Source organism: Larus michahellis, chromosome 21 (assembly GCF_964199755.1).
Source record: "Larus michahellis chromosome 21, bLarMic1.1, whole genome shotgun sequence".
In the NCBI taxonomy this organism is placed as follows: domain Eukaryota; kingdom Metazoa; phylum Chordata; class Aves; order Charadriiformes; family Laridae; genus Larus; species Larus michahellis.
Genome location: NC_133916.1, coordinates 1,054,930 through 1,080,942, shown reverse-complemented (window position 1 = coordinate 1,080,942; position 26,013 = coordinate 1,054,930). Strand labels below are relative to the sequence as shown.

At 58.1% G+C, this 26,013-nt stretch overlaps 3 protein-coding genes across 5 annotated transcripts in view; 1 reads left to right on the top strand and 2 right to left on the bottom strand.

The window, feature by feature from the left end:
* NAV1 (neuron navigator 1) overlaps window positions 1–5,618 on the bottom strand; it is a 78,713-nt gene extending 73,095 nt beyond the window's left edge. The window contains exon 1 of the mRNA XM_074564175.1: window positions 5,562–5,618. The gene's annotated coding sequence lies outside the window, so the exon portion shown is untranslated. The remainder of the gene's footprint in view (window positions 1–5,561) is intronic.
* A 1,309-nt stretch (window positions 5,619–6,927) lies between these two features.
* On the top strand, window positions 6,928–15,133 carry RNPEP (arginyl aminopeptidase). The gene is made up of 11 exons (XM_074563965.1): window positions 6,928–7,341; window positions 7,754–7,894; window positions 9,389–9,537; window positions 10,134–10,250; window positions 10,377–10,612; window positions 11,231–11,344; window positions 11,670–11,782; window positions 12,137–12,245; window positions 12,809–13,033; window positions 13,616–13,758; window positions 14,860–15,133. Exons 1-11 carry the CDS (start codon window positions 6,967–6,969, stop codon window positions 15,022–15,024), a joined length of 1,887 nt encoding a protein of 628 aa, XP_074420066.1. The 5' UTR covers window positions 6,928–6,966; the 3' UTR covers window positions 15,025–15,133.
* Window positions 15,134–17,325: 2,192 nt separating this feature from the next.
* Window positions 17,326–26,013, bottom strand: part of LZTR1 (leucine zipper like post translational regulator 1) — a 38,176-nt gene continuing 29,488 nt past the window's right edge. Inside the window, exons 15-20 of one of the 3 annotated variants that reach the window (XM_074563962.1) lie at window positions 24,914–25,070; window positions 23,422–23,548; window positions 22,191–22,340; window positions 21,869–21,974; window positions 20,952–21,032; window positions 17,326–18,137 (exon numbers count right to left, since the gene is read on the bottom strand). In XM_074563962.1, coding sequence (XP_074420063.1) covers window positions 18,021–18,137; window positions 20,952–21,032; window positions 21,869–21,974; window positions 22,191–22,340; window positions 23,422–23,548; window positions 24,914–25,070 — 738 coding nt within the window. In that variant the 3' untranslated portion in view covers window positions 17,326–18,020. Of the gene's footprint in view, window positions 18,138–20,951; window positions 21,033–21,868; window positions 21,975–22,190; window positions 22,341–23,070; window positions 23,232–23,421; window positions 23,549–24,913; window positions 25,071–26,013 lie in introns of those variants that run through there. The other 2 variants (XM_074563963.1, XM_074563964.1) reach the window with 2 other exon arrangements.

Here is a 26,013-nt window from a genome sequence, read left to right as displayed (position 1 = left end):
GCTCCGGTCTTGCAGGGCGGGAGGGAGGGGGGGGGTTGCAGCAGTCCCTGCTCTGAGCTTGAGCAGGCAGGCTGCCCCCCCTGCCACCGCTGCCAGCCTCAACCCCCCATCCCTGGGGTTTATCAGAACAACGCTAAGCGTGTCCCTGATGCCGATGTCCCCAAAGAGCCGAGGACTGACATGTAGGCGTGTGGCTGGAAGACACGGGCAGGGGCTGGCAGTGCCCCCCGCCCCCCGCCCAGTACCTCCACAGCAGCCCCAGAGCTCTGGTCCCACCACCCTCTTACACCTGGAATTAAACCTCCCACCACCAAGGGATGCAGCTAATGCAGCCGCCATGGGTCCATCACACCCGGAGCGTGCCTGGCTTTCCCAGAGGGGAGCCCGAGCATCCCTCCAGCACCCATTGAGCACCCCTCCAGCACCCATTGAGCACCCCTCCAGCACCCCTCCAGCATCCCGCCTGCCTGCAGCGAGTGGCCCACGCGAGGGTTGGCAGCACTCCTGCCCTCCCCCTCGCCCACCCGTGGTGCATATCCCCTGGGATGGACACCCCGGCGGGAAGCCGAGTTCCCGGGGGCCAGCAGCGCGGGCGGGCGCAGAGCCCAGCGGGGCGAGGGGCAGGGGAGGAGATGGGGAAGGGGTGGAGGAGAAGCCGGGACTTATCGCCGGGCCCTGAGCAGGGGGAGTTTCCGCTGCCGGAGGTGACGCCACCCGGCCACATCCGCACGGGCCCCGCGGCCGTGTCCGGTGGGAGCCGAGGATGAGGATGGGGGACAAGCACAAACCCGGCTCCTCCAGCTCCCACCTCCGCTCCTCCGTGGGAGTGGGGGAACCCAGGGAATCTGGGAAACTGCTGGGAAGTGTTAACTCAAGTGCCGGCTCCCACCCCAAACCTGCTCCCCACAGCACAGCCAAGACCTTCGGAGCCCAATTCCCACATCCTGGTGGTGAGAGGATGCCAGGCCACCAGTCCCACTGCCCCAGCCAGCTCTGGGGATGGGTGGCTTGCCCCCACCTGTCCCCTTCCCATGGGACAACCTGGAGCACCCCAACCCCTGGTGCCTGCAGGGTAGCACCCGGGCTTGTGGCTTCATCCCCTCTGTGGCCAAATCCTGCCCCGGCGCACAGCTGGCATGAAAGGCAGCTCCTGCAGCAGGGGCATGGCTGTGGCCGGCCCCAAACGAGGGAGCCGCGGTGTAAATCACAGCAGGTCAAAGCACTGGTGGGTGCCGGAGGATGGTGTCACCACGTTTACATGGTGGCAGGAGCCAGGGTGGGTGGCATCGGGACGTGCTGCGAAACCTTTCAGGGAAAGGGGTTTGCAGGATGCGACCCTGCAATGAAGTGACATGCAGCCACTGCGGGTGCTCACGGGAACCCAGCACTGAGATGGGGCAACCCAGAGTCCCCCATAACAGCCCCAGGGGACAGCGATGATGCTGCAGGTGGTTCGGGGGCTGCGCTAGGATGGGCATTGACCAGGCAAGCTCAGAGCAGCGCGGGGGAGACCAATCCCACAGCCAGAGGTGGCTTCATCCCAGCTCTTGCCCCCCACATCTCTCCTGTCCCCCCGGGACAGAGCAAATCTCCAACCCCCTCCTCGTGTCACTCAGCCGGGACATCTGCCCCCAGTGAACAAAAATCCTGCCTTCTCCACTTACTGTCACTTCTCGTGGCGGTGGGTGCCAAGTGCTGGGGGCTCCTCCAGCCCCTCTCCCCTCCAGCATCCCCCACTCTGGCCATTCCCCTCCCAACCAGTTAATCCTGCAGCAGTGCCCCATGTCCATATCACCGCCCAGACCCCACGGCATGGCCGGGCACAAAGCTCGTTAGAAGTTTCTTGCTAACGAGCAGGGTTCAGGCCATGCCAGCAAATGCACCGGGGAAGCTGTCGGAGCCCGCTGGGACAGGTTGGTGGCTGATCTGTCACCTGGAAGCGTTCGAGCAGGACCCACGGGTGTTGGCAAACTGCCATCTGCCTGCAGCCCGTGCCTCAGTTTCCCCAGGTGCTGCCACTGGCCTCGTCACCGCCTGCAGCCACCGACTGCCCTGGCAGGTCCCGTCTCCCCAGAGTGTGTTCCTGGGGGCTGGCACTCCTCTGGGTTTGGTTAGGGCTTGGGGACTGACCCTGCCCAGAGGGGACAGGCTGGTGACGTGAGCTGAGGTTTCCCTGGGGACACGCGGGGTGGCAGGCAGAGGCAGCGTAGTCCCAGCTGCCCCGTCCCTGGGGACCCAACACCGTCACCGCCTGATTTCTCCCTGCATGGGGCACAAAGGGCTGTGAGAGCCCAGAGGGTGCTGTCCCCAGTGTCACCCCAGCCAGGTGATGGGGACTGTCACCCATTTGCCAGCAGTATGGTGGAGGGGGGTCATGAGAACAGATGCTGAGGGCTCCCATCCCATACTGGTGTCCCCATCCCAGGCTGATGTCCCCATCCCATGCTGGTGTCCCCATCCTGCGCTGGTATCCCCAGCCCAGGCCAATGTCTCCAGCCCAGGCTGATGTCCCCCTCTCACTTTGCTGGCACTGGAGCTCGTCAGAACCCCCAGGGAGCGAGTGCAGTTGAGGGGACATGTCCCACTGGGTCAGTGAGCACAAATTGCTCTGCGAGGGTCACGGCCATGGCTAGGGTCCCCACAGCACCAGCTCCAGCTCTCCCAGCTCCACATGGATCCTGGTCCAGCCAGGAAGGAGGAACATGGACCCAGGGTACGCGCCTGCCGGGTGCCTGAGCCTGGTGGCGCTGGGGACCGGACGGGGAGCCCAAGCCTGGTGGCATCACGTCCCATCCCCACGACGGCTCCGGTCAGGCCCAACGGCGGGTCGGTGGCTCGGCCGGGGGCTCCAGCAGCCAGCCCAGCCAGGGGCCCCGGGGGCTGCGGTGGCCCAGCGGGTGTCAGGGCTCTGGACAGCCCCAGGCTCAGCGGCTGCACCCCAAGTACCAGCCTGGGGGGGTCACCTGCCCCCCCGGCCCGTCTGCCCCTGGCCCAGGCCCTGCATCCCCCGCTCCGGGCCGGGGCCCCGCTCCCGTCCGCAGCCGGAAACACCTTTTTCCTGTCCGTGGGGCTGCAGCGTGGGGGGGCGGCAGGAAAAAACCTCGTGTCTCGGCGGGTTATTTATAACCTGCTGCCAGCGAGACCGGCCGGATCGCCCACAGCGTCCCCACTTGCACCCCAAGCCCTGATCCAGCCCCATCCCCATCCCTGTTCCCATCCCCATCCCCCTCCCTGTCCCCATCCCCGTCTCCGTCCCCATCCCTATCCTACCCCCATCCCTGTCCCCATTCCCATCCCATCCCAGTCCTCGTCCCCATTCCCATCCCATCCCAGTCCTCATCCCCATCCCATCCCTTTCCCTGACCTCGACCCCTTCCCCACACCCCAAGACTCAGCCTGGGGACCCCCTTAGCAGAAGGAGGAGGCCCAAATCCTGCCTTGGGGACGTCATTCCCCTCCCAACCAACACCGGACCACTCCGCCCCACGGTCCCCATCCCACCCCGTCTCCCCCAGTTCAGACCCACCCTGGCCCCTCAGGAGCTGTGCTGGGGATGGGCCGGATCCAGCCCATACCCAACATCCCACCGGCTTTTTGCCCCATCCAGTCCCTGGCAGGAGGGAAACCCACAGGAAAACATGGGGGGAAACTGAGGCAGGGGGCTGGCAGGGCGAGGAGGCGGTGCGCTCGCGCGATGATGCCAGGGCCACGGGGAGCTGACGGGGGCGTGTGCGGGCAGAGCAGGCAGCCCTTGCCCACCCGTGGGGGCGGCGGGCAGCCCTGCACCCCCACGGCACGGCTTGGGCAGTTACTCAGCGCTGCAAAATGACTCAGCCAGGATCCGGCCGGGCCAGCCGGGATTTCCTGACTCAGCTTCCCCAGCTGCAAAACTGGGGGGGTCCAACCCCACCTTACAACAACACGGACACAAACACACCCTGCGGGGGGGGGGGAATGGGGGGCTCCCCCCATCCCTGTGACCCCCTTGGGAGCACCCGGACACTCTCTGGCATCGGGGATGATGGAGCGAGCAGCTACGGCAAAGCCCTGGGGAGCGCGGGCAGCGCCCTGGCAGCCGTGGGCAAACCCTGCCTGCGCGGGGGCATGCACTTGCCCACTTCAGGCTGGGCAGGGGCATCCGGCAAGGACGGCTGCGGGATCGGCAGCCCAGCACACCCAGGCTCCCTGGCTCTTCTCCCAGTTGTTTTTTTCCTAGGTGAAATCCGGGAAAACAGGAGCCCTGGTGCACGCACACTTCACCACGGGGTGACGGCACATTAATGTCCCATGGGGAACACGGCCTGTGCCAAAGTCACCTTTAATTTTTCCCCCTGTGCCGTGCCAACCCAGTTTGGCTGCAGTGCCGGGTGAAGCTGGGCTGCAACACCACCGGCTTCACGGGAGCCATCCCGCACAGGGCCTGAGGATGCTCCACCACCCCGGGGATGCTCGGCCACCCCAGACACCCCAGTCACGGTGGCCGAGTATCCCCGGGGTGGGGGAGCATCCCTGGCGTGGCCGAGCACCCAGCAGGGAGAAGCCACCAGGTCCCTGGCCCCTTTGCTGTCAGTGAAACCAGCATTTTAAAGAAAGCCGAAGTCCCCCCTGCCCTCCCTGCTGTCCCCACGCTGGAGCATCTGGAGCTGCACGGCCCTGGGCACCCATCCAGGGACCACCCATGGGTGCCTGTGGCCCCCCCAGCACCTTCCTGTGCCCGAAATGAGGGCAGACACCACAGGCTGCTGGCACCGACCTGCTCTGCCTGCGGAAAGGGGCTGTGGGGCCGCATGACGCGCGTTGTCCCACCCCAGGCCAGCTCTCTGGAGAACCACCACCCATTTCAGCAGCCTCTGTGCCTCAGTTTCCCCCCACCCTGCCCCCGGTCACCCTTTGTGGGCACTGCTGCCCTCCCTGGGGCTGGTTTGGGGACACAAGGCAGGAGCTGCCAGCACCGGCACCGGCCTCCAGCACCGCAGAGGCTTCCCGCAGCCCCCCCATGGGGACGGGGGTGTCTGGGGGACACTGGGGGGCACTGGGACACGGTGGGACAGCGTTGCCAGCCCGGACACACTGCTCCTGGGGCCACCCCCGCTGCGGCTCCCACTGCTGAAACGGGGTCCCCGCGGAGAGTTGGGGACATTGGGGGGCACAGGGGAGGCGACACGGAGGGGCTGCCCCAAGCGTCAGGTGGCACCAGCCCCCACAGCCGCTGCCTGTCACCCCCAGTCCCCGCCAGGGTGTCCCCCGTGTCACCGCTGGTCTCCGCAGCATGACCACAGCACCTCGGTGCCCAGCGGGGTGCCCCCCATCATCTGCCGTCCCCAGCGGGCTGTCCCCCGTGTCTCCCCGGTCCCCGACGGGGAAACCCGGCACCAGCGATCCCCACCAGCATGTCCCCTCTGTCACCGCCGGTCCCCGCAGGATGTCCCCCATCACCCCCGGTCCCCGGCCGTGTGTCCCCGTGTGTCCCCGTCCCGCCGCCCGCCCCCGGTCCCCCCGGGATGTCCCCCCCGCCCCGGAGCCCCCGCGGGGCAGAGCCCGGCGGCCGCCGCCGCACTCACCGCTCGCTGCGCCCCGTCCCGCCCCGGGCAGCGCCCGGTGCCGCCGCCGGTCGCGGACTGACGGAGCGACCGAGGGACCCCGCGCCGGGCCGGGGGAGGAGTCGCGCAGGCCCGTGCCCGGCCCCGCCGCTCCGGCCGCCCGGGGGTGCCCGCCCCCGGCTCCCGGTCCCCCGGTCCCCCGTCCCCCGGCACGGAAAGGCGGGTGCGGGGCCGCCCCTGCCCCGCTCGGTCCCTCCGGGGCGGCCCCGCCCGGCCTCGGCCCCCCCCGCCCCCGGTGCCGCTCTCGGGTGCCGGGACGCGGCGCCTGGAGCCGGCGGTGAAGCTTGAGCCGGGGATCCCCCACGGACACCCCCCCCCGGGTCCCCCAGGGATCCTCCTGCCCCATGGACACCCCCCACCCCCGGATCCCCCCCACCGGTTCCGCATGGATCCCCCCTGACCCATGGCTTCCCCACTAGATCCCCTCATAGACCCTAAATCCCCCCCCCCCCCCCCCGAACTCTCCTCCGGATCCCCTCCCTCCCCATGGATCCCGACAGGGACTCCCCCATTGACACCCCCCTGGATGGACCCCCCTCTAGGCATTCCTCCCATAGAGCCCCCCCAATCACTTCCCCTCCCAGATCCTCCCCTAATGGATCCCCTCCCATGGACCCCTCTGACCCATGGATCTCCCCATGGATCCCTCCCTATATCCGTCCACGACCTTCCCCCTGGATCCCCCCCGATTGGTCCCCCCCTGTGGCCCCCCCAAGGATCTCCTTCCCGTAGGTTTCCCCCCCCCACGCCGTATTCCCCGGGACACCCCCTCCCATGTTTACCCCCCCGGATGTCCCCCTATGGATCCTCTCGGATCCCCCCCAAGGATTCCCCCCTCCCCCCCGCCTCGGATCTCCCCCCATGGCTCCTCTCGGACCCCCCCATGGATCCTCCCCCCATGCATACCCCCCCATGGATCCCCTCCGCCCGGGATCCCCCGGGATGTCCCCCATCGATCTCCCCCCCCCGGATCTCCCCCTCCCCCGTGTTTCCCGCCCCCCCATGGATCGCCCGGATCAACCCCCCATGTTCCTTCCTTCCCGGATCCCCCTCCCCCCGGATCCCCCCCCATGGATCTCCGCCTCCGGATCCCGCCGGATCCCCCCCCCCCGCCCCAGTTTTTCCCACCCATGGATGCCCCCCCGCGGATCCCCCGCCCCTCGCCCCGCTCCGCCTCCCGGCCCCGCCCCGCCTGCCGGCCCCGCCCCCTCCGGGCGGGCTCCCGCGGCCCCGCCCCGCCCTGGGCTCGCCTCCGGCCCCGGCCCGGCCCCGCCCCCCTCCCTGGCCCCGCCCCCGGTCTGGCCCCGCCCTCCCGGTGCCCGGTCCCGCCTGTCCCCGGCGCCGGCCCCGCCCCCCGGCAGCGGCGATGGCGGCGGCGGGGCTGGACGTGGCCTCGGCCAGCAGCGCGCGCGCCTGGTCGCTGCGGCACCTGCACCTGGAGCTGCGCGTGACCTTCGCGGCGGCGGGCGCGGGGCGGCTGCGCGGGACGGCGCGGCTCGAGCTGCGCTGCGCGCGCGAGGGGGAGGCCGCGCTGCGGTTGGACGCGCACCCCACCCTGCGCGTGCGGCGCGCGGCGCTGCGCGGGACGCCCGGGGACGGCGGGGACCCGCAGCCGCTGCGCGTCGAGAGCCGGCCCTTCGCCACCTACGGCAGCGCCCTGCACGTCCACCTGCCCCAGCCCCTGCGCGCCGGGCAGCTCCTCAGCCTGGAGATCGACTATGAGGCGGGCGAGGGGCCTGGGGTGAGCCGGGGACGGGGGGAGCTGAAGGGCCGCGGAGCTGAAGGGCCGTGGGGGAGCTGAGGGAACAGGGAGCTGGAGGGCCAGGGAGGGAGCTGAGGAGACAGGGGGAGCTGAGGGAATGGGCAGGGAGCTGTGGGGACAGGGGGGGGACTGAGGGGATGGTGAGCTGAAGGGATGAGGGGGTGTGTGGAGCTGAAGGGACGGGGCGCTGAAGGGACGGGGAGCTGAGGGAACGGGGGTGGAGCTGAGGGGATGGGGAGGGGAGCTGAAGGGATAGGGGCAGCTGAGGGGTGACACAGGAGCGGGCCTAGACCCCTCCAGGGGAGAAATCCCCACTCCGTCAGCAGAGAGCACCCACGGGTGAGGAGCTGGGGACACCCCTCACCCCGGGGTCTGTCCCCTCCCTCCCCAGGTGTGCTGGCTCGCTCCTGAGCAGACGGCGGGGAAGCAGAAGCCCTACATGTACACACAAGGGCAGGCCGTCCTCAACAGGTCCTTCTTCCCCTGCTTCGATACCCCCTCGGTCAAATGCACGTACTCGGCCACAGTGCAGGTAAGCGGTGCCCCCAGGAGCACATGGGGGTGAGTTTGCAAAGTTTGCTGGCAGGGAAACTGCCGGCTCCCTTGCAGGATGCACCAAAACACTGGGGCATGGGCATCATCAGCACTGCCCAGCCCTCTGTGCAGCACTGGCACGTTGGAGGCGATGCTTGCCACACTGCAGGCCCCAGCAGAGAAGAGAGTGAGAAATACTTCATTTATACTCCTAGTTTTCTCTTATGTTTATCTTTAGATGAATACAAGCAGACCCCAGTAGTCCTCTTGCTTCTCCCCAGCCGCAAGAGCTCGGTGACACCACTTGCGAGCAGGTGCACGTGCTGAAAGCTCTTTTCTCCTAGTGGGAGGTGGCCGAGATACTCGCTGCTTGATGCCAGAATATTGGCTGTTGGGACCAACTTGGTGTTAAACCTCTCTGCTCTCCTTGTGCCGCTGCATTTGTCTTAAGTAACTCCTCTAATGATCACAGAAAACCCTGTTTTTTCCCCGTAGCAGTCTGAGGGCAGCAGGATGCCTTCTCTTGGTGTGTGTAGCAGCAGGAGGGCGATCGGGACAAGCCAAGTTTTTGGGGACACAGCAGGAGGCCGGGGCCACACCGGGCCACACCTGCTCCTGGTTATGGTGCTGGGGCTGCTGGGCTTCCAGGATGGAAGGAGCAGCTGCTGGTCCACAGATTTTAGTACAATAATAAGACTAAATTCCTTCCTTGCATGCAGGTGGTCAGGCAGTGGCACTGGCACTGGGCTGCCCCAGCATGCCGGCCTGCTGCGGGCAAGGGAAGCCACTTATTGTTGTGACACCAAGCCAATGCCAATGGCATGTGGTGGCATCAGCTGGTGATGCTGAAACTTATTTAAATATTTTGCCTCTTGCTCTAATTTCTGCCCTTAAAGCTTTAGCAGAGTTCTCTTGGATGAGTGAGTGCAGGGCTCGGCTGTTGTAGAGCCATGGTGCGATGCTCTGTACCGAGAAAACCATATTCTCCACAGCCCTGCAGGGGCTCGCCCCGTGTTTGGAAGAGGAGAGGCTGGATCAGTCTCCCAGGGCTCAGCCCAGGCTGGTGGATCGGCCATGGGTTCTATTGCGGCTTGAGAACAGGAAAAATGAGTTGTTGTGTAAGAAATGGGAGGAGAGCCAGCATCTGAAGGATCTGCATTCTCTGCCCTTTCAGCACCTGCAACTCCAGCATTTCTTTATCTCGCTGGCACCTCGCAGTGCTGCTCTGGGTGTGCTGGTGTTGCACCCGATCAGTGTTTGAACCTGAGTGCCGAGCGATGCTGTCGCAGGGGTGCAGCTGCGATCCTGAGCTGGACCTCAGGGCGTTACTGTTCTGCTCTGCGCCCTAAAACCTGCTGTGCCCATGGACCCAGCCACCTTCATCATGCTGGGATGTGTTTGCCATCAGACATCATGGCATCCCCAGCTGGGTTAGCTGAAGTCCTGCTCTGTACATTACAGATATAGTAGGTGTTTTTATCTACATGTCCAGGTCCCCGAGGGTTTCACGGCTGTGATGAGTGCCACCAGCTGGGAGAAGCAGAAGGATAACACCTTCGTCTTCAAGATGTCCCAACCGATCCCCTCCTACCTGATTGCTCTGGCTGTTGGGGACATTGTGTCTGCTGACGTTGGTCCAAGGTAAGTGGCTCTGGAGGAGACCCAAGCGTTAAGCCCTGGCTGTGGGAGCTACGTGGTGAAGCTTCCGTGCTGTGCTGTCCCGTGGCAGCTGCCTGCAGCCTCTGCCTGCATCGCTGGGCTCTGGAGAGCGGGCAGGCGCGGAGACGCCAACCATAAGCATGACCCAGTCAGTTCCTCATCTGCTGTGCACGTGGTGCTGCATCATCCGACCACAGGCTCTGCCGAGTGAGGCTGCTTCCTGCTCTTGAGTGAGGAGGAGCCTTGGTGCTGGGTCCCCTCGCCTTCGAGGGTGTCCCTGGCTCTGCTCATTTCTCCCCCGTGCACATGAATGAGAACAGCAGGTCCCTGTTCATGGAGGGTCCCAAGGCCGGTGTTTTTTTTTCGGGTTCCTGGCTGTCACAGTAGCCATATAAAAGCCCTTTGACATTCAGACAAGGAAAGAAATTACTGCAGTTTGCAATATCAGTCTCATTAGCTTTCTTTATCAGCAGGCTTGTATTTTGCTGTGGAATAAACACGTGCAGTTTTTCTCTGATGAAGCAATAGGGTAAAAGTCCATTAATGGTTAAAACTTCCTCTTCTACACACTCGGCCAGGAGCCGTGTCTGGGCCGAGCCCTGCCTGATCGAGGCTGCGAAGAAGGAGTACGATGGGGTGATTGAGGAGTTCCTGGCTGTTGGAGAGAAGCTCTTTGGACCTTATGTCTGGGGCAGGTACCAGAGGCCCTCCTTTTCCCGAAGGGCTTTGTTTCCTGGGGCCGGGGAGGGAGCATCCCTCTGTCCCCAGCCACGTCACAGGAGGAGGTGTGTCTGACCCCGGCCACCTGCTCTTCCCGGCAGGTACGACATCCTGTTCATGCCGCCCTCCTTCCCCTTCGGCGGGATGGAGAATCCCTGCCTCACCTTTGTGACGCCCTGCCTGCTGGCCGGGGACCGCTCCCTGGCAGACGTCATCATCCACGAGATCTCCCACAGCTGGTTTGGCAACCTGGTCACCAACGCCACCTGGGGCGAGTTTTGGCTGAACGAGGGCTTCACCATGTACGCCCAGAGGCGCATTTCCACCGAGGTCTATGGTGCGTGGCCTTGCCCAGCCGTGGGGTGCCGAGTCCCTGTGTGCAGCTGTGCTGTTTCAGGCAGGACCCCTGCGGGTCTCGGGATCCGTGTGCTGCAGCTCAGCGCATCCCTCTGAGCGCTGCGTGCTGCACCGGAGCCTGCGCTGCGTCTCAGAAGAGGTGAAGAACAGCAGCCTGCAACACTCCGGGGTTTCGTGTTAGCAGCAAAATGGCCTTTGCTCTGAGAGATGGACGGAGCCCTCGCAGCCACATGCCAGGGACGTGGGCGCAGCGATCTTGTCCAGCCTCACCTTCCTCTTGCTCCTGCAGCTCCCTGGGGGGAGCCAATACCAGAAGTCTGGAGCTTCCCCTGGGCACACAGTCACATCCAACAGCTCAGGCGCTCACAGCGCCATTTGCTGCATCCAGTTAAATTTTAATGGCTCTAAATCCTCTTGCTGAGAGCTGGGTTGCCATGCATCTCCACAGCTCTACCATCCTAACATTGTATTTATTGGTTTCCTCCTCTCTCAGCTCGTAAGCTAACATTGTCTTCCTCCAGTAGCAGCGCCTATTGTGCTTGAAGCGCACAGGGGTCTGGTCGGGGTCTCTGAATTCCTCCCGCTTGTCTCTGCCCAGGTTTGGCGTACACTTGCCTGGAGGCTGCGACGGGAAGGGCCCTCCTGCGCCAGCACATGGACAACACGGGGGAGGACCACCCGCTCAACAAGCTGCGGGTGGTCATCGAGCCAGGTCTGTGGGGTGTCCGTGTCCTCCTGCAGGCGGTCGGGGGGAGTGGGGGCAAGCGAGGTGTGGTGTGGCGGGGGAAGCCTTACTGCTGGGGTGTTTCATGGCTTGCAGTAAAACCAGCGCTGGTGGTGGGACCCGAGTGAGGTGATGGCTCCAGGAGGGACATGACGGGGGGGGTTGGACTAGATGATCTCCAGAGGTCCCTTCCAACCCTATGATTCTGTGGCAGACTTGCACCCAGCACAGAAAGCGGAAATCTCAGCACACGCGAGGGGCATTTTGTTTTGCAGATGGGCAGATGATTCCTGAGGGTTTTCCTTTTTTCTAGGTGTCAATCCGGATGACACCTACAACGAAACGCCCTACGAGAAGGGGTACTGCTTTGTGAGCTACCTGGCCCATCTCGTGGGGGACCAGAGCAAGTTCGATGCCTTCCTCCAGGTTGGTACAGGGAGGTACCAGGTGGAGGTGCCAAGTCATACAAAACCGCATGGCGGGAGGCCAGAGCGCAGTGGGATTCCTGGGAAGGACAGGCTGGAGAGGGTGGCTGGGGAGAGGAAGAGGAGGTAGGAAGTGGGGGAATGAGATGAAGGTGGAGCTTGGCCTCACGCTGGCTGCAGGCAGCGGTGGTGGTCAAAGGCGTCCCAGGGGGGATGCCAGCCCGTCGAGGGGAAACGGGCCCGTGTGGGCTGGGCAGCACTGGTGTCTCACGAGCTGCAGCGTGGGGAGGACTTGGCAGCACTGCTGGGGGTGATGGTGAGTGTGTGCAGCATCACGCCCCGGCCGTCCCCGCAGGCCTACGTGAACCAGTTCAAGTTCCAGAGCATCACAGCAGACGACACCCTTGGTTTCTTCCTGGAGTACTTCCCGGAGCTGAAGGAGAAAGGCGTGGACTCCATCCCAGGTCAGCACGGCACCTTCCTGCATGTTGGGTTGCAGTTTTTTTCTGGAGATGCTGCTGCTGCTACCGGCTTTGGCTCTGACGGAGGCAGCGCAGCACTGGCCAGCCCAGGATCAGGCACTAACCTGGGCTCGGATGCGCGTCTGCTCAGCCTAATTTTTCCATATGGATACAGTCCGTGCTCTGCTCGGGTGCTGTTTCATGGGGTTTCCCCTCCCAGCTGAGCCCGGTGAGTCTCTAGCATCAGGATATGAGTGTTTGCTGACAGCCACCAGTGAGCGCTGGGATCGGGCTCAGATGGTGCCCCAGGCTGAGCTCAGCCTTGCTGCAGAGATTCCATGCTGGAGCCGGCTCATCTCGCTGGCAGCAGCCGGGCTATTACCACACAAGCAGAAGCCAAGCCCAGGGTGGCTTAACAGCCTCACCCTGTTAGTCTCTGCTCGTCGCCATTCCTGAGCAGGTTTGCTGGTGCTGGGGATGCCCTCGGAGAAGGCTGATGTAATGTCTGGGCAGCAGCGCAGGGTTCAGAATACTGGTCCCAGCTCTCCCTCCCTTCCTTGCCGCAGGCTTTGAGTTTGACCGCTGGCTGAACACGCCGGGCTGGCCCCCCTACCTGCCCGACCTCTCGCCGGGGGAGCAGCTGATGAAGCCGGCAGAGGAGCTGGCAGAGCTCTGGGCAGCTGACAGCTTGAATGTGGAGGTGATTGAAGCTGTGGACATCACAGCCTGGAGGACGTACCAGCTGGTCTACTTCTTGGACAAGATCCTGCAGAAATCCCCGCTGCCCGAAGGTGAGGTCCAGGTCACCTCTCGGAGCTCCAGTGCCCAGGGGAGACACAGGGTGATGCGCTCCGGTCCAGTCAGTTGACCCAGAGACACAAGGACATGTCAGCGGGACATGTGGGTGCATGGCCATCAGCCCATCCCCGCTATGGTCCAGCGGGGTGGTTCCTGGTGTCTGGGAAGCCTTGATTAGTGTGGTGGGGGATGGAGAGCCAGGGGAAGCATGTCCCTAGATGTATGGGACACATGCAGCAGCAGGGAGGAGTCCTGCTGTCCCCAGCCTGGCTCAGCTGGGCTGTTGCCTCCCTGTGTTCACTTCTCCTTGCGCTGAGGGACCTCCCCACCTTCGTGCTGGCATCCCATCCTGCAGGGCTGCCTGGCCCCAGGAGCCCAACACGGGCACCCTCCTGCCCAGAGCCAGCGAGTGCCTGGGCTGCTCCCAGAGCTGGGGGTGCTGGGATGCTTGTGGGGCCCAGGGCTGGTCTGTGTCCGGGAGGATCCCAGAGGATTTCCAGCACAGCCAGGATGGGCTCACAGGGTCCCCTCGGAGCACAGGCCCCATGGGGGTGGTGATGATCCCCCTCTCGCAGGCAATGTGGAGAGGCTGAGCAAGATGTACCCGAAGATCTCCAAGGCCCAGAACGCTGAGCTGCGACTCCGCTGGTGCCAGATCATCCTCAAGAACAACCTCGAGGCTGAGTATGGCAAGGTCAAGGACTTCCTTCACAGCCAGGTTCGTCCCTCAGTGGCGGTGGCTGTGCTTGGTGGCAAGCCATTGGGTGAGAGATGGGCACCTGAAGTTCTGTGCCAGAGGGCCAGGGGATGGCTCTTGCTCTTGATAGACCCAGAGAATGGTTTGCTTTGGAAGGGACCTTCAAAGATCTAGTCCCACCCCTGCCCTGGGCCAGGGACACCTCCCACCAGCCCAGGTTGCTCCAAGCCCCATCCAACCTGGCCTTGAACCCCTCCAGGGATGGGGCAGCCACAGCTTCTCTGGGCAGCCTGGGCCAGGGGCTCACCACCCTTGTCATACAACATTTCTTCCTTATGTCCAGTCTCCCCCTACCCTCCTCCAGTTTAAAACCATTGCCCCTTGTCCTGCCACTGCAGGCCTTGGTAAAGTCTCTCTCCATCTTTCTCACGAGCCCCCTTTATACATGGAAAGGCCACAGTAAGGTCTCCCTGGAGCCTTCTCCAGGCTGACCCCCCCCAACTCTCTCAGCCTGTCCTCACAGCAGAGGGGTTCCAGCCCTCTAACCACTTCTGTGGCCTCCTCTGGCTCTGCTCCAACAGGTCCATGTCTGTTTTGCACTGAGGACCCCAGAGCTGGACACAGTACTCCAGGTGGGGTCTCACCAGAGCAGAGGAGAGGGGCAGAATCTCCTCCCTCCACCCGATGGCCACGGTTCTTGTTGTGCAGCCTGGGATGTGGCTGGCTTTCTGGGCTGTGAGTGCACATTGTCAACTCATGTCCAATTTGTCACCCACCAGTATCCCCAAGTCCTCAGCAGGGCTTCTCTCCATCTCTTCATCCCCCAGTCTGTTCTGATAGTGGTGATTGCCCTGATGGATGTGCAGGACCTTTGTTGAATTTCAAGAGCTTTGCACAAGCCCACTCCTTCTCCAAGGTCAAAGGCTTCTCCCCTTTCCATGTGCCGCAGAGCCAAGGGTTGCCCACAGTGGCATTTTCCACCCTGCCCTGTGCCTCTCTCCCTGGCCAAGATCAGGGCGCTGCTGGAGGTGGTGTGCCCTGGGGAGATGTGGGGCTCCTGGGGCTTCACCTCCCTGGAGCTGGGGCAGAGGCTGGGGTGTAACCCTGTCGCTCTCTCTGCAGGGGAAGCAGAAGTACACCCTGCCCCTCTATCGTGCCATGTGGGGTGGGTCGGAGGCAGCCCGGGCCCTGGCCATGGAGACCTTCTCGGCTACAGCTCCGCAACTCCACGTCAACGTCCATAACTACGTCAAGAAGATCCTGGGCTTGGAGGTGGCAGAGGACTAGTGCAGCCTGGGCTCCGCGCCCTCCACAGGCTTTCCCTCTGGCAGGACCTCAGCCCTCTCTCCTCACTGCACATGTTTCTGAATTAAAATTTCTAATTTTTTTCTCTTTCTGAGCTTTTCCCGTTCCCAGTGACCCAAGGGCAGCCTTAGTGTGACTCTGCTCCTCCTGCCCTGAACCAGGCTGGTCTTCCAGGAGGGACCCTGCCAGCCCTGGTCCAGGATGTGCCGGTTGCTCTAGGAAGCTGGTGCCTTCTCCTGGTGGCTTCAGGGCTGGAGCAGCTGAAGGTGACCGTGGGCCTGATCTGCGCCGGTCCATGCCAAGCTCCTGCCACACTGTCACAGCGGGGCCAGGGGAGCTGGTCCTCTGCAGGGGGCTCATTGCAGTTTGCTGGGATCAACGCCGGAGTGTGGCCAATGCTCCCAGTAAAGCAGGACATGAGGGCTTTAGGGAGCCGGTGATGTGGCCTACGTCGGGTGGAGGCTGTAGGAATAAGACAAAGCCAGACAGCCACACTCTTATGCCTTCTCAAATGCAGGAATATGGCACACTCCCCAAAATTCCAGTATGAAACTGCCCCAAGGCTGCACTAACACCACTAACCCTGGGAACCTGCTGGCTGTAAAGGCCCCTGCGGCCAGCGGCTCAAAAGGATGCTCTGAGGTGGCAACAGCAACACCCAGTGGCCTCAGGAAGCCCCAGGCCTGCGGCAGCTCGTCCACCACCCGCTGCTCCTGCCAGACCTCCTGTCCCGCCATCCCTCAGGAAACGCAGGGGTGCCCTGGGGGGCTGGAGGGACCACGGCCTTTGGGCTGTGCATGCGCTGGATCCTACGGGAAGGTTGGCCCATTCCCCCGGCCCGTCCCCTGCCCCCTGCGGGGGGATGCGCCGCAGGGACGGGGGCAGCTCAGGCTGAAGGGGGTCAGCCTTGTCCAGGGGCAGGTCCCCAGCCTCCCCCGCGCAGGGGTGCACGCTGCCGGCACAACAGCAGCCCAGGGGCAAATCCTGACGATGTAACAGCACCAGTGATTTTTTCAGACAATACACCCCAGCCATGCAGCGCAGCTCTCAGCAAGCCCTGCGGGCACCAGAGATGGGACTAAGTCAAAACTGCCCCCAAAGCACAGATGCCCGCAGTGCTCCGGCTCAGAGGGTGCAGAGGCTGCGCGGTTCCTCACAGATGGGCTCAGGAGAAAGCCCCAAACCCCAAATCGTTTGAGAAAAACGGAGTCAAAGGGGCTGGTTATGGCACGGTTGAAATCGGGATGGTTGAAATCAGCCCGTTCTTCCTTACTGAGGGAATGGGGCCGCACATGTTTGGGAAATGGGTGTCCTCTAGTGGATTCAGCATTGCTGAAAATAACAACTTGTAGTATTCTTACAAGTTGCAGCGTAAAACCTTTCTGTATTTGCAGCTCTTCTCACTTCCCAGGGAATGTGCCGACTGTTGGTACAATTAACACGCCCTCTGATAAGAGACTTCGTTACCTATGAGGCATCTGGAGACAATCCCTCCAGTTGAAAACGAGCCCTTGGCTCTCAGATGGATCTGCCACCTCTGGTCTGACTCACCTGAGCCGCCGGCAGACAGCTCGAGGGCTCCTAAAGCCCTTCCCTTGGATTAAAACTGAAAGGACACATTCACGGCACAGACCGCGACGCCCTCAGCACACTGAGGCGGGAGCTCACACCTCGTACTGCACCAGGAACACTTCACTCACCTGAATTAAAAATTACGGGGTGGAAACACTGGGTCTGGGCAGCTGCGTGTCCCAGGAGGGACCTCCCACTGCTCCAGCTCAAGCCAACTGTTGCCCTTCCGAACAGCCAAGCGGGGAGCAGCACCACCTCAGCGCTGTCCCCTTCCCCTCTGCCAACTGCTGCAGGACGAGAGTTGGATTCTCAGCTTCCGTGTCTCTCCCTCCTCGGGGCTGCGCTGGAGGCTCTCGGGCTGGGGAGCGGTTTTGTCTGTAGATGGTTCACCAAGACCAGCTGATCTCCGGCGCTGCCCAGCCAAGCTGCGCCGTTCAGCAGCCGGGGGACGTAAAGCTCCTCTCCCCGCTGCAGCACGGGAAGTGTCCGGCACGGCCTGGAGCTGGGGAGCTGCGAGCGGGAGGGAGCAGGAGCTGCTTCTGAAGGGCGCTCTGCCTTCATTCACCTTCCTGCAAAGGCAACCACTAACGAAGACACTTCAGCATAAAATTAGTAACAAGATGTAGCACACTTATTTTTAACAAAATGACCTTCATCAAGCTCGCAGCTCTTTTTGCTTAATTTTTTCCAAAATGAAAGCAAAGTCAATCACAAAATGCCAGGAGATGTTAACTCTTTATTAATAAATTGCTTTAGAAAGCCTTAGTGAGAAAGGATTAATGGATTCGATGGTCAGAAAGGACGCTGTAATCTTCTCGTCTGACCTGCCGCAGAGCACAGGTCTGGACTTCCTGCAGCCCACCAATCCAGGCAGTGGCAAAAGGGTTTATCTTAATCCACACCCCGGAGATTCTCCGAAAAGTCACTCCATCCTGGTCCAACGGTGAGCCTTGGTGCCAACACCAGCTCTCCGCTTCCAGTTTTGTTACATCTGACTTCCCCTTACGGCCCCTGGCTGTGTCAGCTGGAGTTCTTTAAATAGTATTCTTTAAATAGTGTGTTTCAAAGGATTAATGACTCTCTTACTCATGACTGCTTTATTTTACAGTATAAAAGTAATAATGGGCTTGATTCCGAACTTAGCTACTCCCAAAACCACGTGGAATTAATTCCCTCCTGCAACGGTTTCAATTTTACATTTGTGTAACAGAGACCAAGCCCTTCTCCACAACGGTACAAAGCAAGGAAACCCCCGGGAGAGCACGTCAGCCGCCCGCGCTGCTCTGGGCCGCCTGCTGTACTGCCCAGACACCGAGCGGCTCAGTGTGGAATGGTAAAAAAGAAAGTCAGCCGTAAAGTGCTAGGCTTTTTGAGGAACAAATGACAAGTTCCGTTACCAAAGCATGTCATATGTCTGAGCCCAGCTCCGCGCACTGCTTGTCTGATATGTGGTTAGCTAACGACTCGATGATGTCAAGAAGGAGCAGCTGACTTAGGGAGCGGAGATTTGGCAACTTGGAGACCTTCAAGGAAAAGAAAAACAGAACAGAAAAAAACAGAAATAAATTAAACCCCTCCCCAAATCATAGCCCATGTAGCACCGCTTCACCCCTGCCACCCACGGGGAACAGGCAGGTCACGCAAGTCAAAGGCCGGGCACGAACGGCGCGAAACCTCAGTGGCGGAGCCGGGCTGCAGGGGACGGGCCGCAGGGGCTCCAGTCACGACTTCCTGCGCTTACAACCCGATCTCGGACTGCTGCGTGCAGGGGATGGGAATGGAGGACGGCAGAAATGCTGACCCCAGCACTGCCTCTCTGAGAACGGCGTGTAATTACTGCTTGTATTGACGACTCTACTGCTGATGGATGCCAACTCAGCGCTCGCCTGAATGCAACGCCGGGCACCAGCACAGCCCTGAACTCTGCAGTCTGTGTGTTCCTACTGAGGATGTGACTCAGGCCCGGATCTCTTCGCTCCTGCGTGCTCCCAAGGAGCAGTCGGTCGTGCTCAGTGCCCATGCTGGTTCTGCTGGTGTGCTTCCCGCAGGCAATGCACGTCACTGGAGCGTTAGCCAACAAAAACCTCCGCCACGTCAGAGAGATGAGAATCTACACCAAACTTTATGCTCTGAGGCTCTTCAGAAGCTCAACTGTTATCAAAAAGGAGCTCTGCACATTCCTTCCTTCTCCACAGCCTCGCAGGAACGAGCCCGTACCCCTCGTTCTGGAGTTAGTAACGTACAATCCCAGCCTGGGAGGCGGAACTCTGCCTAAACGCCTGTCCACTCACCCAGCCGCGATTAACTCATCTAATAAAACCTAGCACCTCACTCCAAGAAGCTCGACTGATAAGATAAAGACATCCCAAGCATCTTTTGAAACCTAGGAAGGAAACGGCTGAGTACGCTTTCAAAAAGAGCTCAGGACGCGTGCTTGAAGTAATATCCCCCAAATACGGGTGGGTGAGGAGTGGGATGGAACGAGACCCCCCCAGTGCCGGTGGGAATCCTGCCCCGGCACCGAGGCACGCGCTGCGGAGGAACAGATCGGGGTGTCAGTACAAACCACTTCAGAACAGTGCTTTTATTAGGGTTTTTGCACAATACTGACACACAAGAGCCTAAAAACACATTGCCCAAACTAGCAAACCTCTGGGAACAGCTCTTCAATTAACGTCACGACTGTGGGGGAAACTCCGTAACAGTCCAGGAGATCCCCACGGCCACGCACCCGGCCTGCCTAAGCCTCCACGACCCACCGGGCTTGCGCAGCTACAACAAATCACCCTTCAGAGCCCGCGGCTCGCCAGGGAGCAGAGCGGCAAGCATTCGTGCCCAGCCACACATCGAGCGGCCCAGTGCCGGGCCAAAAATCACACACTGCAGGCTCTCAGGCCAAAGAGAAACATTGCATAATTAAGATTTCTTCGTGCACATCTGCTTGACAGTCTTCCAGCCACATTTTCATCAAAAACGTTCTAACAGTCAACAGTTTAAATATAAAACATTGCCACATATCCTGGTTAGTGGAGTACGATCGAGTAACGCCCTTCAGTGCAAATCTCTCTCTCGGAAATGTCGCAATGCTCATTTCCCCCCAGTACGTTCTGGTGAGAATCGCGCCAACCTGTTTGTCTTCCCGCAGCCTCCACTGGGAAGTTGAGACCGTGAGATTTCAGCTCTCCGGGACCGTAACGCGTTGACCCCAAGCCCCAGGAGATGTCCCAACCAGCAGGCCATCCTGTGACCCGCAGTGGGGCCGTTCCCCATCCCCTGCTGAAGTTGGGCCACTCCGCAGCGTTCACGAGGCCAGCAGAAAGCCGGGAAGATGAAGGCAGGGGCTGTAACCTCCCGCTGACGACTCTCCATTGGGAGTGCGATTCCTGGATGCTGGCCCCGCTCTCAAAGCTTTTTATGCATTTTCAGATATTTCTGAAGGCAGAAGGCACTACGCTTGGGCAACTTAGGCATTTAATGAAGCGCCCGAGTGCCTCCCTCTGTCTCAGCCCTAGGCACGAGCTGGCCCTAGCAGGGCTTTCCTTCCCCACGGGCAGCGGCGGCAGCACTGCGAGTTTAAATACACAAGAGAGAGCGAGCTACTCGAACGCAAACTAGGGAATTATTATCAGTAAGTGCGTAGCATCCAGAAATCCCAATTCCTATGATTTATCTACCCATTTCAACAATGCGAATAAGTTGTGTGTTGGACTGGTGACACGCTGGGAAACTCTCACGGAGGGATCGTATCTCACAGGAACGACTCCATGACAATACCCTTATTGTCTCGAGTGAGGACAGGAATATCAGCACACCAGGCTCTGACCCTCCCTATCACTAATGCATCAGCCCATGTACCAAAACATGGGAACTACGGGAAGCCCAGCCAGGACACGGTGATTTGCCTTTTGAGCACATGACAATGTAACATCTACGACAGAGAATGCTTCAGGAGAAATATGGACAGCAGACTCGTAATGGCCAGCGGGAGATATCTGTGCTCGCAACACATAACGAACTTATCTTGCAATACACGTGAGAACCCAACAATGGCACACAATTAACAGCTGGACCAAGCGGAAATGGAGGCAATTCTGTGTAACTTCTGTTTTGGAAGGTCTTCGCATTTCCAGACCAGGCTGTTCTAGTCTTTCGTTTACTTTTAGTGTGAAAAGTGTGCCTTAGCAGACTTAGACTCACGGGCCGTCAGTGACACGCAGCCGGCTCTCGGCTGTCTCACGTGAGAAAGAGTGAAATGGGTTCTTATATTAATGTGTCTTTAACCAAGGCAGCGACAGAGGACAGCAGCTCTCAAAAGCCCCAGAAAAGACGCAACCAACCTTGGTGAACTGGTGAACGATGATGTGCAGGCAGTGCCTCTTCATGTCCAGGGCCTGGGTCTTGTCAGCCGCCTCTAAAATCTAGGGCAAAGGCAAGGATGTCATCTTCCTTCTGCGCGGCTTGGAGGTACAGGGCACAAACACCGTTCTGGCTCAGGGGAGGTAACTCCTCTGAGCTAGGGAAACGGCTCCATTTTTCACTACAAACGCGAACCTTTTCTAAACTGTTCAAAAATAAGCTTTGGATTTAACACGTATGGAGTCCTCAGGAGATAATCGGGAGGAAACTGCAGATCTGTTTCAGAGCCAGGTTCCCTGAAGTGCCCCAGTGAGACTGGCACGGGCAAGAGCCAAAAGCACTTAATGCTGGAACTGACTCTGCTCGTGCTGCGGTGGGTTCGGTCTGCCTACCCAGTAGATGGCTTTGTAGGCCTTCTTATCACAGAATATCTTTGTCAGCTCAGTTTACTTCACTGCCAGATCCTGTCAGCATTACTGATAAAGCAAGATTAACGGCACCTGCACATCACTGTTTGCCCTGGTACAAACGAGTTGAGTGCTGAGGATGTGGTGCATCTTAAAAAGCCCTTTAGAAACACTGGTCTGCAGTGGGGAACGAGGGGCTCAAGAGTAGTAACATCCTCTTGGCCAGCTGAACGGTATCTTCTAAACACTTGCGCACAGCAGCGCTAGTGACACGAGAAGCAGGTACGGAAACAAAGCTGCTGAAGGCCACGCTCCCGCATACGTGTTCCCCACGCAGGGCCACCGTCATCAGAAGGGTTTGTGCAGCCTCAGCGAGGTCCATTTGGAAGCGACTCCGTGAGCCTGGCACTGGGGGTACCCACTTGACTAGACTCTTTGGCTTTCCCGTATCTAAGTCAAGCGACTAATTAAAGCTGCTTGGGGACAATTACCTGGAGTACGTTCTCCACTGTGACGTTCATTTCTAGATTCTGCTTACAATAGGCTTGCAGCCTGTTGTTGGAGAAGCCGTAATAGTAAGGTGCAGCGAAGAGGTAGCTGTTAATCTCATTAAGGAAAAAGAAACGTAAAGCAAAGGTAGCAGCGCTGATTGTAAATACAAATCAATGACAGAAGTTAAAATGCGGTGCCTGTCAATGCCATCCTGACAAATAACCCCCCCAGGCTGAGCCCGGCAACCCAGGGCAAAGGGAAGGTGAGCTGCCGTACGTGCGCTTCAGACAGATACTCCAATCGCTTTAGATTTAAGGATACAGGGAGTCTTCAGGAGGCATGTTTACTTCTCCATAATAAATGTATCGAAGCATAGACTCAAACGCTTGCTTGCTGGGAACCATTTCACCTATAGAAATATTCACTTGCCCATCTTCTGGCATGAAGGAACGGAACATGGCTTCAAAATAACTGGAAAAGGAAATAAAACCGATGTAACACATTCTGCAGACAGACGGTTTAACCCAGTGTTGCTCAAAGGCTGCTATGAAGCACTGCAGCCCAAAGAAGTGGATTCAGGTGACAATCTGGGCAAAAATACCGCTAAATTGGTGTTTCACATATGTCTGCCTGTGAGAGAACTCCAAATATAATCCCCCTAATTTCCATCAGCATTACCTGAAATTTATCTCTGCTTCTTGAAAAATAGGACACATGGTGCTTTGATTTTCATCTGATTTGCATAAGACCCAGCAGAGAGCTTAAAGCATTATGAATTTCCTCGGTATCTGCAGGCTGCCAATCACGCAGGGTTGTTTTAAGAGCTGTGAAATGCTTCTGGTAAAATACCACAGTAACTAATACTGAATGTTATTACTGGGACTGGAAAAAAACTGTGACAGTATTTGAAACAGAGATTTTATGCGAGCACCTAATGTTTGGCAGAACATAAAGGCACAGATACAGAGAACACACAAGCGAAGGACAAACCCACTCCACCCACGCAGCGAGGAGGAAGAGCAGAACCCCTCTTCAGAAGGGTGAGTACCTGCCTCTGCAACAAAGTACGGAACAATCTAGTCTCTGTTATGCACCATTTTTTGTTATGCTTATTCATATCCAGTCTTAAATATCAGCAGGTGAGGAAGAGATTCAACTTCACATGATCCAAAATGGATGTTCACTGTCAGAAGACTCTTTCTGACCTCCACGGACATCTCTTGCTTTCCACTTCACTGAAACCGCCTTATGTTTTACACCCTTTTTCCCTTCCTGTGATTTTACAGATTCTTTCTCTTGCAGCGCAGCTTCTTACACATCCTCTAGAGAATCTCTACAGTTTTAATTTCCTCCTGTCTTTCCCTGGTGGGTATCAAATTGGAAAAAAATATTTAATCACTCTGTTGCTTAAAGGCTCGTTGAGCAAAGCTGCATCTCACACTTTACGAAGTTCCTCCCTGTCTTCTAAAAAAAGCCAGCTGACCCACAGACTGCGCAGCACGACACTCTACACACACAATCTCGGTTATAGTTTTAGTGAACATCGACTCACCTGGAGCGGGCTGCCAGGATTGCTTTATGGGCTGGCCGGGGGTGGCCGTCTAAGAGAAGGATGATATCACAGAATTCAGTGCCAGCTCCTTCTAGGTAAGCCTTCATGTCCTGAATTAAAGATGTTCCTGGAAGTTAACAGCGAAACAGTTACAGACGTGATAGTCCAGGTGACCAGGTGCTATCAAACGGATACATGGCAGAGGAATAGCTCCTGCTCCTCTTTCCTTTGGGTGAGCGGGAGGCAGGCCCTTCCTCAGCATCTTGGAGCAAAATGAGCTTCATCCTTCCCCGTTCCAGTCCCTCCCTGCCCATCCCAGGAACAAACCTGGCAGCTCTGCTTTCGAACTGCTGACAGCCAACGCTGCCAGTGGCCGCACTGAAAGGTGTTCTCTGTAAATAAAGAAATCTGATTTTCCCCCACCCTTTTCTATTCATTATTTCCAAACACAAGGAATATAAAATTTTGTCTCTTAATGGAAAAGCTTTCCCAAATCCCCAATAAAGGCTTCTTTTATCCAACATTTTAATCAACCTTTGAAAATACACAACTGAGAAATAGAGCACATTCAAACCTGAGTCAAATTCACTCATATTTTCAAAGTTGACCTTTCGATTTTTTTCGATGTTTGGGCCTCTCACACCGTTCCAGCTCTGGCTACAGAAGCTGGCTATGCCATCTTCCCAGCCGGCACACCTCTTCTCCCTGGGACAAACGCCAGCCAAAGGCTTCTTCTTCACCTTCCAGGGCTGGCTGCTCCACCTTTCTCACCAGTCCCCATTCTTTTTTGGAGTATTCCAAATCAATACTGGCAATGCCTCTGAACTTTGGGGCCTCAGCAACGTTCATTATTACATTCCTTTTTTTGTGTGTTAGGGTGACAAAATCTTGAATAAGACTAGTTCCAAATCAGTCCTTGATGAATTCCGTAAAAGAATTGTAAATCAAATCTTCTTCTTCCAGAAGAACCACAAAATGAAAACTAAAGGCATGACCATTAGCGCAGGTTATTTGTCTTCTCAAAGTCTTCTCCCTGTCTTCTCTTCCTTTCTTCCATTAACTTTTTTTTCCTCACTCTCGCTCCTTCTTCAGCAAAAAGCTATGAGCAGGCAACCCCCCCCCGCTTTGTTACCTTCTAGTCCACTTAAACTGAACGTCCACTGCCTTCTCCTTGAATCATTCCGTATAGCCCTCTGTCCTTCTGCCTTGTCTCTCTCTGAACAGAATGAGGATGTTTTACTGCAAGAAGAACATGACCGTGTTTAACCTGACCTTTCATGTATTTTGATGGGGATACCCTTCCGGTTGCAGCTCACTAGAAAAAGAACCGGCATGCTCTGTGTTAGTCTGGGAAACAGCCTAAGTACAGTTACACCAACTGGAGAATCGCTGATCTGCAGTGCTCTATTTCCTAGGCTGTCTGCTAGACTAAACAAACCATTAGCAATGCAAAAACAACACAACTAATTACTTCATAAAACATAAAAGTTACCAATGTCAAGCGGCTGATCGGAATGCGTTCGAACAGGAGGTTGCTGTTTTCTCCGTACAATCTCCACGATGAGCGATGAAGAAAGATGCTCAAACTCCTTCATCATTATTACCTGATTAAAATGTGACTCCTTCACCACAAAGTTCAGGCAATGTTCCTTAAATAAAAAACAGTATTAATGGAAAAATTACAGCGTACTGTATGAAGTCATCCTACAGCATTACACAGATGTTACCGTGTTACACATGTAAACAGTCACCCTTTTCTTACAACCCTCCATGTGGATCCTGCAGCTGGAACTATCCAACAATGACCTAAGTGACCATTTAGGCTCCTGCTTGAACAGGAAATTCAGGACAGTTCTAAGCATCTAGAAAAACCTGGCTAAGAAATAATAACAAGGAAAATATTAACAGTCTCCCATCCAGCTGCTCTGAAGCTTTCTAAAACAGCAATCTCAGGACATGCCAAAAACCTCACGAAGCTAACTAAGGTCGGTTGCTATCTCATAATAATTCTTTATACAATTAGATGCCAAAAATTAGAAGGGTGAAGAGCTCTTAACTCTTAAACACTATCCATTAAGGGTACAAATAGTTTCCAGGATTTCCTCGTGTGGACTTTGCCGTAACCTTTTCTGTAAAGGCTGCGAACAGTCTGAAAGAGCTCTTGTAGGTTCTCGTATGACAAACCTGCTAGGCAAATTAGGGCGGTGGAAAGGTGACAAACGGACCAGATCTAACACTGAACAGTTGAAGGGACAAAAAACGGCACTTCCTTTCCCAGTGCAAACCAAGGCTTTCCCTCAGGACAATTTAATAAGCAAAAAATATTATCTATAGCATCTCCCCATAAGGGGAGTAGAAAATTCACCCAAAGAATAATTACTACTGTCCATCTTCTGCCAAGTTACTTCACCTGGGATCCAAAGGGATCTGTCCAGGACCCTTCTGTAAAATGTTTTAAACAACGACTAGGATGCCAGAAAGAGCAGCCTTCTGCAGATGGCACCGACCCATGAGGACTAACCCACGCTTGAGAAGACAGGGTGCCAACTCAAGGTGATCCTGAGCACACGGAGTTGTGTGGAAGAGCCCCTG